The sequence below is a fragment of the Ranitomeya imitator genome, chromosome 3, assembly GCF_032444005.1.
Source record: "Ranitomeya imitator isolate aRanImi1 chromosome 3, aRanImi1.pri, whole genome shotgun sequence".
NCBI classification, from domain to species: Eukaryota; Metazoa; Chordata; class Amphibia; order Anura; family Dendrobatidae; genus Ranitomeya; species Ranitomeya imitator.
Window position 1 is genome coordinate 277,130,644 of NC_091284.1, and position 13,142 is coordinate 277,143,785.

Consider the following 13,142-nt stretch of genomic DNA (forward strand, 5'->3'; position numbering starts at 1 on the left):
CAGCGAGAAGCGGCGCGACCGCCTGCAGGGCTGCCGCGCAAAGGATGTGCCCAGAGTAAAAACCGCAGCGCCGGTAATGCGCCGCGGAAGGAGCGTACGGCAGCCATAGAGCTGTCGTGGAAGAAATGTTGGCCACAGGGGAAAAGAGCGCGGTGGCCTAAAAGGGGGGCCCCGCGCTGGAGAGCAGAAGGCCCCTGCAGAAAAGGGGAAGAAATGTGGAAATACCAGCCGCGCCACCGAAAGACAGGCGATGACCGGGTAAGCGAGTCGCCAGGGAGCCCCTAACAAGAACCCTATCAAAGGTCTGGGATGGGAGGGGAAGGGAGAATATACTCACCTAAAAATTCCACGCGTACTAACCTTGAAAAAGGGTTGAGACGTCCAGGGAGCTGATGGACGTCCTCGTCTCCTCAACCGACAGGCTCTGGTGGGCGAGTGGGTGGGTGACGGAGCCAGGACCGGACTTCTGAGCACGCTTGTGTGCTAGGCTCTTGGTCCTGGAGAGGGATCTATGAGGATACGGGGTGGCAGTACACACCGTACTCATAGTCCGCCTTGTGGGACTACAGGTGTGACTGTTCACCCTGTATCCCTCCGGGAAACCTGTAAAGGAAGCGACGCACATAGAGGTAGATAAGGGTCTAATGAAAGACCCGTGTCCACCTCCTACTGACACTAAGCTAAACTGAAGAGTATAATGCCAGTCGGTGGGGTGTACACTGCAGAGGAGGAGCTAACTTTTTTATTTGCATAGTGTCAGCCTCCTAGTGGCAGCAGCATACACCCATGGTTCCTGTGTCCCCCAATGAGAGGCGATAAAGAAAATATTACGTCCATTTTTTTTATTAAATGGAATCTAGTCAGCAGTTATTGCTATGTGATCTGCGAATACTGTAATGTGGGAGCAGGCACCATGACTCCAGCAATGTGTCACTCACTGCTCTGTGTTATGCTGTTTCAATACAATTAGTGTTTTATCAGAAGGAGATTATCACTACAGGACAACTGTCCTTCTGCCTCCTAGTCCAACCAGCCCCTCGGTAGTGATTAGCAGCTCTCTGTCACTGTATGCAGAAAGCTGTGGTGTGGACGGGGTTATACACAGATCAACATCTGAGCTCTGCAGAGAAAACTGTGACTCTTATCATAACTGCTTCACCCAGTAAGCTAAGTGACACATCACTGGAATCAGGATCTCTGCCCCTACCTCATGCTGCTGTCAGATCACATAGCAAAAACCTGCTGATAGATTACCTTAAAGTAATATTTATTATATACTAATAATGTGCTATACTCTAAATTCTTTTCGCTCATTTCGTTTCTTGTAGGTTTTGTGCGTTTAGAAAGATCTAAGGATGTTCCTGCCTTCCTCTCTCGCTGCATTGACCTCACACTGCAAGCGCAGTATGCCGGCTCCAGTGCAATGATGAACAGTACGTAAACTGATTTACTACATCTGAAGTATTTCTTCTTTAATTGCAGTTCCTAAATACATTTCTGCAGTCCCATGGGCATTGTAACGCCATCAAAGGGAAACTTCCCTCCTTCTATACCCGTTGTGTCACATTACAACTTAAGAGGCAAAACTGCAGGGATAGTCTCAATATTTTGCCTTTTAGGGAAAAATTGAAAGAAGTGAAAATAAAAGCAGAAATCCAAAAAATCAGTGAGAAAGATGGTTTATTGGCATGGGATTCGGACTCTGCCTTTCACTTCTATGGTTGGTTTTCGGTGCTTGCGTTACCCCTTTGGAAGCGTGCACCCGTCCATGTCGGATATACCTTATTATGCTTTTTCCTCTGCCTGCATTTTGATGTAAAATACAAGATAATGTATATCTTACCCAGCTCTTTTTCTTCTTCTTTTTGCTGTCACTATCCTTGACACTCCCTGCACTACAGTGACTTGAAATGCTATTTAAGCTGGAAATGCTATCCGATGAGTTCTGTCGCCTAATTCGCAACTCTGGAATAACACAACGAAAAGAAAAGAAATGGTGTTAATAACAAGCTGCTTGTATTTTTTACCTCTGGAAGCTTACAGCACATCGGAAAAAAATGTATTAGTGATATAACAGAAAAAAGATTGTGCAACGAAAATGATGAAAGCTGGAGAAAATCTTCCATCTCCAGAGGCTCGTCACTTAGTCTGCTGCCATTAGAGACCACGTATAAGCTATCAGAGTAAATGGAGATATGCCACAGCAAGAAAGGAGCGTCGAACGTGGCGCCTAGGTGGTTCGTGTGTCTATGAACGCTTTCTTTCATTTATCCACTCATATACACTACATCTATACATCTTTTAAAGGGATGTGGTTCTTAGAAGACAGTATCTATGTTATGTTCATACTACACTTATGGACAATACTTATATTTAACAAGGGTGTCCAGTCAATAAGAAAGGTCATCAAGATCTGACCAGTTGGATCTCCACCGATCAGCTGGTATCTGCTCTGGCTGCTCTCCATGAAGTGTGTAGCGACCAGAGGCAGACACTGCCGAAATACTCAGGACTCAGAACAAACACCTGATCGGAGGAGTGCTGGGTATTGGACCCTCAGGGTCTGTTATTGAAGAATAAGTCATTAATATGTGTTAGCCTTTCATAGTCATTCACTACTTACACCAGCATAGTCAAAAGTTAATATTATTATTACGTTATTTATTTTTTAATTTGCTTCATTTACAAAACCCAGCAGAGAAAACAATAATTGACAACAGAGACACATAAACAGTATACTGATGTGCCGCACATGTGATGAAATATATGGTCATATTGGGGCAATGTCAATAATTGGGAACATTTTCAATCTCAACAGAGACCCTAAAGACGTCGCCGTGCTGCTACTGATAACTTCATATTTGGACATGAAGGACCTCATCCAAACTCAAGTGTTCCTTATAAAGACTTGAGTTCAATGGGCCTTATTTATCACCAATCGCAACCAATCACAGATCAGCTTCTATTGTGCCAGAGTAGTTTATGAAATGTAAGCTGAGATTCGATTGGTTAAACCAGTGGTAAACAAATAGGCCCATCTAAGCCCTCTGCATGCCTGGTGGAAGTCGCAAAGACCTCAAAAGTTAATAGTATGTCTATTTTCTTAGAATAGGGCAGAATAGTGTCATAAGTATTAGCATCATTGCAGCACCAGAGACTTATGTTAAAATCCAACTAGGGGCAACATCTGCTTGAAGTTTATTGCACTTTTTAATAAGGTCTTTTTATTTGCAATAAACTAAGGAGGTGGAACACTATAAAAATATGAGGCTGGTTTGTTTCTAACATACTTGATTTCAACATTCAGTCTTTACTTTCTTTGACTTTGCATGTTTAAAAACCAAGGAATCTGTAAAACATAGCGTTTGTGCTTTAGATGTTAGACCAGGTGTCTCAAATTAAAATGGGGTCTGGGGCCACTTAGAAAAATCCTGTTAGGGCACCATCCGCATTATTATATTCAGCCTGGGGTGATGTGAGAGGTGTAGACACACTGAACGGAGCTGCTGAGAAGACATCCAGCATGTAGTGGCCTCTGCAAGGTAGTACAGCACAGCGCCTGTCCAAAAGGGTAGAAGGTGTTCTGCAGCAGCAGCAGCAGCAGCAGCTACACGTTGAATGGAGCTGCACTTAGCCACTCCGTTCTCTGGGCCTAATTTATCAAATCTATCTTTGTTGCCTCAAATAACCAACCACAGCTAATGCTACGTTCACATTTGCGTTGTGCGGTGCTGCGTCGGTGACGCAACGCACAACGCATGCAAAAACGCATGCAAATGCAGCTTTTTGTGACGCATGTGTTCATTTTTTCATGATTTTTGGCGCAGAAAAAACTGCATCATGCAGCATTTTGTTGCGCCAAAAAAGACGCATGCGTCACAAAACGCAAAACAACGCATGTCCATGCGCCCCCCCATGTTAAATATAGGGCGCATGCGACGCAGCCCCGCACAACGCTAATGTGAACGTAGCCTTAGCTATCATTTGACGAAGCAGCGAGCGAAACGTGCGTTGGAGTGGTGTGTGCGGGGCAGCGGCATCCCTATACTGGTTGGTGTATTTTATAGTTGAAATTGCACTATATGTGTGTGATGTACTTGGTAGCATGTGTGATCTGGTTTATAATTATGTCTTTGTGATTTATTTTTGTAACACATTATTTAGTTGTATTTAATTAAATTGGCACACTATTTATAGATTCATTACACTAAGGACACTTTATTCTTTACTAATTTAATTAATTAAATATTCGTGGTACACATTTTTATATTTATATATATACAGTGGGGCAAAAAAGTATTTAGTCAGTCAGCAATAGTGCAAGTTCCACCACTTAAAAAGATGAGAGGCGTCTGTAATTTATATCATAGGTAGACCTCAACTATGGGAGACAAACTGAGAAAAAAAAATCCAGAAAATCACATTGTCTGTTTTTTTAACAATTTATTTGCATATTATGGTGGAAAATAAGTATTTGGTCAGAAACAAAATTTCATCTCAATACTTTGTAATATATCCTTTGTTGGCAATGACAGAGGTCAAACGTTTTCTGTAAGTCTTCACAAGGTTGCCACACACTGTTGTTGGTATGTTGGCCCATTCCTCCATGCAGATCTCCTCTAGAGCAGTGATGTTTTTGGCTTTTCGCTTGGCAACACGGACTTTCAACTCCCTCCAAAGGTTTTCTATAGGGTTGAGATCTGGAGACTGGCTAGGCCACTCCAGGACCTTGAAATGCTTCTTATGAATCCACTCCTTCGTTGCCCTGGTGGTGTGCTTTGAATCATTGTCATGTTGAAAGACCCAGCCACGTTTCATCTTCAATGCCCTTGCTGATGGAAGGAGGTTTGCACTCAAAATCTCACGATACATGGCCCCATTCATTCTTTCATGTACCCGGATCAGTCGTCCTGGCCCCTTTGCAGAGAAACAGCCCCAAAGCATGATGTTTCCACCACCATGCTTTACAGTAGGTATGGTGTTTGATAGATGCAACTCAGTATTCTTTTTCCTCCAAACACGACAAGTTGTGTTTCTACCAAACAGTTCCAGTTTGGTTTCATCAGACCATAGGACATTCTCCCAAAACTCCTCTGGATCATCCAAATGCTCTCTAGCAAACTTCAGACGGGCCCGGACATGTACTGGCTTAAGCAGTGGGACACGTCTGGCACTGCAGGATCTGAATCAATGGTGGCGTAGTGTGTTACTTATGGTAGGCCTTGTTACATTGGTCCCAGCTCTCTGCAGTTCATTCACTAGGTCCCCCCGCGTGGTTCTGGGATTTTTGCTCACCGTTCTTGTGATCATTCTGACCCCTCAGGGTGGGATTTTGCGTGGAGCCCCAGATCGAGGGAGATTATCAGTGGTCTTGTATGTCTTCCATTTTCTAATTATTGCTCCCACTGTTGATTTCTTCACTCCAAGCTGGTTGGCTATTGCAGATTCAGTCTTCCCAGCCTGGTGCAGGGCTACAATTTTGTTTCTGGTGTCCTTTGACAGATCTTTGGTCTTCACCATAGTGGAGTTTGGAGTCAGACTGTTTGAGGGTGTGCACAGGTGTCTTTTTATACTGATAACAAGTTTAAACAGGTGCCATTACTACAGGTAATGAGTGGAGGAAAGAGGAGACTCTTAAAGAAGAAGTTACAGGTCTGTGAGAGCCAGAAATCTTGATTGTTTGTTTCTGACCAAATACTTATTTTCCACCATAATATGCAAATAAATTGTTAAAAAAACAGACAATGTGATTTTCTGGATTTTTTTTTCTCAGTTTGTCTCCCATAGTTGAGGTCTACCTATGATGTAAATTACAGACGCCTCTCATCTTTTTAAGTGGTGGAACTTGCACTATTGCTGACTGACTAAATACTTTTTTGCCCCACTGTATATATATACACATATATTTTTTTATATATATACACATATATTTTTTTATATATATACACATATATTTTTTTCACATGATATATGTTTTTTCACATTTAATTTTATTTCATATTTAGTCATGCAGATATAGTTTTCGGATCGCATATGCTTTCATATTACATACATATTTTGTATGATTTTATTTATTGTTTACGTTAAGGAATTTTTATATATATTTTTCATATTTATATATATATTTTATGCCAATCAGTTGGGGCTTGCCCTGTCCTGCACATACAGGGATTGTGTTTAAATAAATTATAAATTAAGATAATTAAATGTAATATTAAATATTAGATACTAAATCCCCAATAAAATTTCTGTCATCAAGAGAGTTATTTATGCATATACATTCAAGAGCATTCTAACATATTGTTTTTATTATTTTTTTATTTTGTGTAATTTTTATTTATTTATTTTTATTTTTTATGCTTTTTTGGTCTTAATAAAGGTTTCCATATATATGTGCATGATTATGGTAATATTATTGTGTTTTTTTGTTATGTTTTTATTTGAATAAAAATATTTTGTAAATATTTTCTGCTCTGATGAAATTTTTTAGGAGTTTATGATTTAGCTATCATTTTGCCAGTGCAGTTTTGAAATGTAAGTTGAGCCTTGATTGGTTGCTATAGTCAACAAAGACGGTTCTTCTGTTACTAGTTTTCATAAATGAGGCCCACTGAATGTGTTTTCAGCTGATCGGTGAATGTGGTTTGTTGTCGTACCCCATCCAATCTCGTATTGATGACCCACTGTAGCTCACAATAGGTCATCAATGTTTTCTGCCCGGACAATCGCTATACTGTTTCAAATGGATCTGCTGCATATCAGAAACAAAAGGAAATAGAAGGGCTTAATTGAATATTATGGGATCGGATCCATCTGGGTTCTGTCATGTAACGGTTTGTATAACGGAGAAAAAAGAAAAGTCCTGCACGCAAAACTTTTTGTCCATTTTAAAAACAGACACATAATGGAACTCATAATAATCAGTGGGGCGTCCCTGTTTCCGTTTGTTTCTGTTATACAGCAAATCAGTTTTGCACATTGGAATTACAGAATAGACAATTGGAATTACCGTATTTTTTGGACTTTAAGACACACCGGGCCATAAGAGGCACCTAGGTTTTAGAGGAGGAAATTAGAAAAAAAATGAAGCTAAAAATGTGGTCAAATCTGTATTTAATATCCCCTATCCTGGTACATATGGTCTCCTCATCCCCATTCTGATACACATAGCCCCCTCATCCACATCCTGGTATGCATGGCCCCCTCATCCCTATCCTGGTATGCATGGCCTTCATCCCTATCCTGGTATACATGGCCCCCTCATCACCATCCTGCTATGCATGGCCCCCCCTCACCCTTACCCTAGGATGAATGGCCCTCTCATCCCTATCTTGGTATACATGGCCCCCTCATCCCTATCCTGGTATGCATGGCACCCTTATCACTATCCTGGCATGCATGGCCCCCTCATCCCCATCCTGATGTGCATGACCCCCTCATCCTTACCCTGGTATGTATGGCCTCCTCATCCCTATCCTGGTATGCATCGCCCCACTCATCTCTATCCTGGCATGCATGGCCCCCTCATCCCCATCCTGGTATGCATGGCCCCCTCATCCCCATCCTGATGTGCATGACCCCCTCATCCTTACCCTGGTATGTATGGCCTCCTCATCCCTATCCTGGTATGCATCGCCCCACTCATCTCTATCCTGGCATGCATGGCCCCCTCATCCCCATCCTGGTATGCATGGCCCCCTCATCCATATCCTGGCATGCATGGCCCCCTCATCCCTATCCTGGTATGCATGGCCCCCTCATCCCTATCCTGGCATGCATGGCCCCCTCATCCCTATCCTGGCATGCATGGCCCCCTCATCCCCATCCTGGTATGCATGGCCCCCTCATCCCTATCCTGGCATGCATGGCCCCCTCATCCCTATCCTGGTATGCATGGCCTCCTCATCCCTATCCTGGTATGCATCGCCCCACTCATCTCTATCCTGGCATGCATGGCCCCCTCATCCCTATCCTGGTATGCATAGTTCCTCATCCCTATCCTTGTATGCATGGCCCCCTCATCCCTATCCTGGTATGCATGGCCTCCTCATCCCTATCCTGGCATGCATGGCCCCTCATTTCTATCCTGGTATGCATGGCCCCCTCATCCCTATCCTGGCATGCATGGCCCCCTCATCCCTATCCTGGCATGCATGGCCCCCTCATCCCCATCCTGGTATGCATGGCCCCCTCATCCCCATCCTGGTATGCATGGCCCCCTCATCCCTATCCTGGCATGCATGGCCCCCTCATCCCTATCCTGGCATGCATGGCCTCCTCATCCCTATCCTGGTATGCATCGCCCCACTCATCTCTATCCTGGCATGCATGGCCCCCTCATCCCTATCCTGGTATGCATAGTTCCTCATCCCTATCCTTGTATGCATGGCCCCCTCATCCCTATCCTGGTATGCATGGCCTCCTCATCCCTATCCTGGCATGCATGGCCCCTCATTTCTATCCTAGTATGCATGGACCCCTCATCCTTATCCGGGTATTCAGGGCCCCCCTATCCCCATCCTGGTATGCATGGCCTCCTCATCCCTATCATGCTATGCAGGGACCCCATCTCCATCCTGGTATTCATGGCCCCATCCTTATCCTGGTATGATTGATCCACATTCCCATCCTGGTATGCATGTCTCCCTTCAGAAAAACATTTAAAAAAAAATATAAACCGTTATACTTACCTGCCCTGCGCTCCCTCGCAGCGTCTTGTTCCGATGCCAGCAGCTGATTTATGCTTGTAAACAGCACATGGCAGGGACGTCATGCACTGCTTACAATCCGAGAACAGCTGCCAGAATACTCACTGATCTCCACGCCAGGACTATGGAGAGCAGTGAATATTCATTGGTCTTTAATAGCAAGCACAGTGTTAGCTGCTGCTGCCGGCTTCCCGCAGCTGCCAGGCGTTCACGCGTGCCGCTATTAAAGGGAATGAATATACACTGCATTGCACGTCTATGGGAGGGGCGAGCCGTGAATATTCATTGCCTTAAGTAGCAGGGACACACAAACACCTGGCAGCTGCAGAAAGCCGGCTGCTGCGGCTAACAGCGTGTCCACTATTAAAGAGAAATGAATATTAATTTCCCTCCACGCCCATGGGCATGGAATGCAGTGACTATTCATTTCTCTTTAGCAGGAGTTAGCTGTAGCCGCTGGCTCTTGCCCGCTGGTCGCCGCTGCCGCTCCAGCGCCTCCCCACCACAACCAGAGCAGGTACAGTCGGTTTACAAGATGGAACCCTCATTTTCCTACACATTTTTGGAGGAAAAAAGTGCGCCTTAAAGTCCGAAAAATACGGTACATATGTACTAAATACACTCCAAGCACCCAAATATGTTTTCTTACACACATATAGACTTCTGCCTACACTCATACACACCACAACACACTAACACATACACACAGAGGCACTCTTAGGGCTCATGCACATTCAGACGATTTTGATCCGGAAGACTATGGGTCTGTGGAAAACATCAGACCGCGCTTTTTACAGACTTATAAAATGGAGAAACTTTATTTTCTCTCTTCTCCCCTGCACTAATGTCACGCTGATCAGACTTCTCAGAGTCTGGTCAGAATAATCGGAGTATTTTATTCGGATGGAGAGAAAACGGCTGTGTGCACTACCCTTAGGCCTCTTTTCCACTTGCGAGAAACACGTCCGTGTCTCACATGTGAAAACCAAGCTCTGGCGCCGGCACTTGGGAGCGGAGCGTGCGGCTCCATGTATTGCTATGCAGCCGTACGCTCCGCTCTGGAGTGCCGACTCCACAGCTTGGTTTTCACATGTGAGATATGGACGTGTTTCTCGCAAGTGGAAAAGAGGCCTTAGAAACACATACGATGCGATTACATACGCATGCATTCACACACGGAGATACAATTATGTATGAGGGACTTTGCAGCCATCTGTACAGCACTCACTTGTGATTATTAAATATGACACAACGTACAAACATCAAAATATGCAAAAGTGACATATCTCACCAACATAATCATTATTTTCTGGAATGTTTTCTTTTTAAATAAAGTTTTACAAAATCTTATTACAATCCTCAAAAATATTTGCAAAATCTAAAAGTAAAGATTTACTTACCCCTCGGTGCAGGATCATGGGGATTGAGAGCACCGTGAATAACAGCTTGTGCTTCCGAGTTCTTTGATTTAAGTAAATCAATAGTTTCTCGCAGTTCCGAAAGTTCAGAGTCCTGGTATTAAAAATAATTATCAGCAACACAAAAATGGTCACCTGTACTTGTTGTGAATTAAGCGAATCTGGTAGGACTGTTTTACCCTGATCGGCATTATTATCTTGTGAGCCACACCTTCTTCGTAAAGATCATAAAAATTTGCACTAATTAAAAAGGCCCATATATCTGTAACCCTATGGCAGAAATTAAAAAAAATAATAAATTGATTTTTTATGACAGCAGCAGAAATAAAATAGAAAAAGAAAAAAACAAAGCTAAAAATATATGACACCCAACTGAGCTATCATAAAGGCTGTTTATTTTTCCTCAAAAAATCACAGGAAGTAACACAAACGGATTAAAATTAATTAAAATCAAGTTTACCCTGGACAACTATAATGGCCAACAGAGCAATCCAAGTTGTGCTCAGTTTATGTACAAAAAAGTCAGAGTCATGAAGTTGTACCACATAAAACAAAGTAAATAAGCCAACAGGGAGAAATACTACAATAAATAGATAATACTATAGGTTAGTATAATATCCACAGAATGGGCCGACTCTGACACTTGTGTGCCTGGGCACTGCGTGAGCTAGTGTTCATGTATGGTGTACTTCAGAGATTGCCTCCTAAGTTCTCCCACCATGAGTTCTTAACAGCAAACTTCTAATACTTCTACAATCTGCATCTTCTTCTTAGCTCAGACCTGCTGGTTAACCCTTCGTCTGCTGAAAGTAGAAAAAACTCCCTTTTGGACTTGCTCATATTACAAACGCTGTTGGAATTCTGGGATTCACTATAAATCTTCATTTCCCATGTTTGTCTACACTTCATGCCTTCTGGTGTGTCCTGCTTCACTTGTCTGCCTAACGTCCAGCATACCGCCTTGTCTTGGCCCTCACTGATGCATGTGTCATGGTAAGCCCTCCTGCTGTACCATTGCCTTCAGACTATGTGGTTCACCCCAACATGTGGCTTAGTGAATCCACCTCGCTAGGTGATCCCCTAACACTTACAATCTTGGGACAAGTCCTTTAAGCTGCTGTACTTCTTTTGAAGAGGCCACCCTTTGAAAACTCCTTTAGTGTGCTCACACAGGCCTAAAGGTCATGTGACATTTTTTATCTTGCTAAAATAAATTTGATGGGATGTAAAACCCCGGAACGATGGGCAATTGCTTGAAGACTATAGATAATCCTTCACACTATACAATGAAGACTTCCAGATTGTTTTTGGCCTTATGGCCCTTCCAAGACTGCTGAGCTTATATGTTTTCTTCCAAACACGATCTAGAACCACACCTGAGCACTTCTGAATGTCAAAGTGCCTAACATTCTGCTTCTAGGACTATACCTAGATGTTTTACCCTTGGATGCCAATAATAGCTATGATAGCACTGGCTGTGACATTGCATAGAGTGGCTTTATAAGTCTCTGCGATCAATCAATAGTGTTGGTTTCTAATCGCTACATGCTAATGGTTTTGAGCTATTTTGAAAAGTAGGAGGAAAATGAAATAACTAAAAAGGCAGGTTAAATATAATCTGTCACCAGATTTTTTCCACCTAATCTGAGAGCACCATGATATAGGGGCAAAACCCCTGATTCCAGCAATGTGTCAGTTACTGGGCTACTTGCTGTGGTTTTGATAAAATCAAGGTTTTTTTCAGCAGGAGAATGTACCTGGAGGACTAGTAAACCTGCTGCCATGCAGTCCTCCATATTCACGAGTTCTGTATAACTCTGCCCTAACACTGATTTTCTGTCTATTCACAGTGTGCATAGAATGCTGCCAATTTAGTGTACACAGAGATAGGCTGCCGTCACACTAGCAGTATTTGGTCAGTATTTTACATCAGTATCTGTAAGCCAAAACCAGGAGTGGGTGATAAATGCAGAAGTGGTGCATATGTTTCTATTATACTTTTCCTCTAATTGTTCAACTCCTGGTTTTGGCTTACAAATACTGATGTAAAATACTGACCAAATACTGATAGTGTGACGGCAGCCTTATTCAAAGCATTCAGAGAACTGGCACAGATAAAACTGTGATTTAAGAAAACTATAGCAAGCTGTCCAGTAAGTGTTACATCACTGGGATCAGGGTCTCTGCCCCTACATTATGCTGCTCTCAGATCACATAAAAAAACATGGTGACAGATTTTCTTTACATTTGTTATTACTCTATAAAACCACTATAAGGCCGCCGTCACACATGCGAGTTTTACGGACGTAAGAGCGCAGAATCTACGTCCGTAAAACTCGCAAAAAATACGGCACAATTATTCTCTATGCCCCTGCTCCTATTTGCCGTATTTTACTGATCAGTATTATACGGCTTTCTACGGCCGTACAAAATCGCAGCATGCTGCGTTTGTCACCGTACTGCGCAAGAAATACGCCAATGAAAGTCTATGGAAGCGTGAAAAATACGGATTACACACGGACAAGCAGTGTGACTTGCGAGAAATACGCAGCGCTGTTAGAGAGAAAAGCCGGCAATTCAGTGCGGTGTACAGTAAAATCACACTGACAGCTTACAGTAGAATAGGTAGAATAAATGTGTACACATAGAATAGGTATATATATATATATATGTCAGTGAGACACATATATGTATATATATTAATATTTATTCCAGCGCTAGACAGCTTGAGAGCCGGTAATTCAATTACCGGCTTTTTCCTTCTCCTTCCTAAAACCCGACATGATTTGAAACATGGTTTACATACAGTAAACCATGTCTTCTCTCCATTTTTTTTGCAGATTCCACACTACTAATGTCAGTAGTGTGTATCTGCAAAATTTGGCCGTTCTAGCTCTTAAAATAAAGGGTTAAATGGCGGAAAAAATTGGCGTGGGCTCCCGCGCAATTTTCTCCGCCAGAGTAGTAAAGCCAGTGACTGAGGGCAGATATTAATAGCCTGGAGAGGGTCCACGGT

General features: G+C 42.9%; 1 protein-coding gene across 2 annotated transcripts in view; it reads right to left on the minus strand.

Annotated features, from left to right (window-relative positions):
• NAV1 (neuron navigator 1) overlaps window positions 1–13,142 on the minus strand; it is a 220,006-nt gene that overhangs the window by 108,535 nt on the left and 98,329 nt on the right. For both annotated transcript variants that reach the window (XM_069756486.1, XM_069756487.1), the window contains exons 16-17: window positions 10,109–10,220; window positions 1,844–1,965 (exon numbers count right to left, since the gene is read on the minus strand). In XM_069756486.1, coding sequence (XP_069612587.1) covers window positions 1,844–1,965; window positions 10,109–10,220 — 234 coding nt within the window. The remainder of the gene's footprint in view (window positions 1–1,843; window positions 1,966–10,108; window positions 10,221–13,142) is intronic.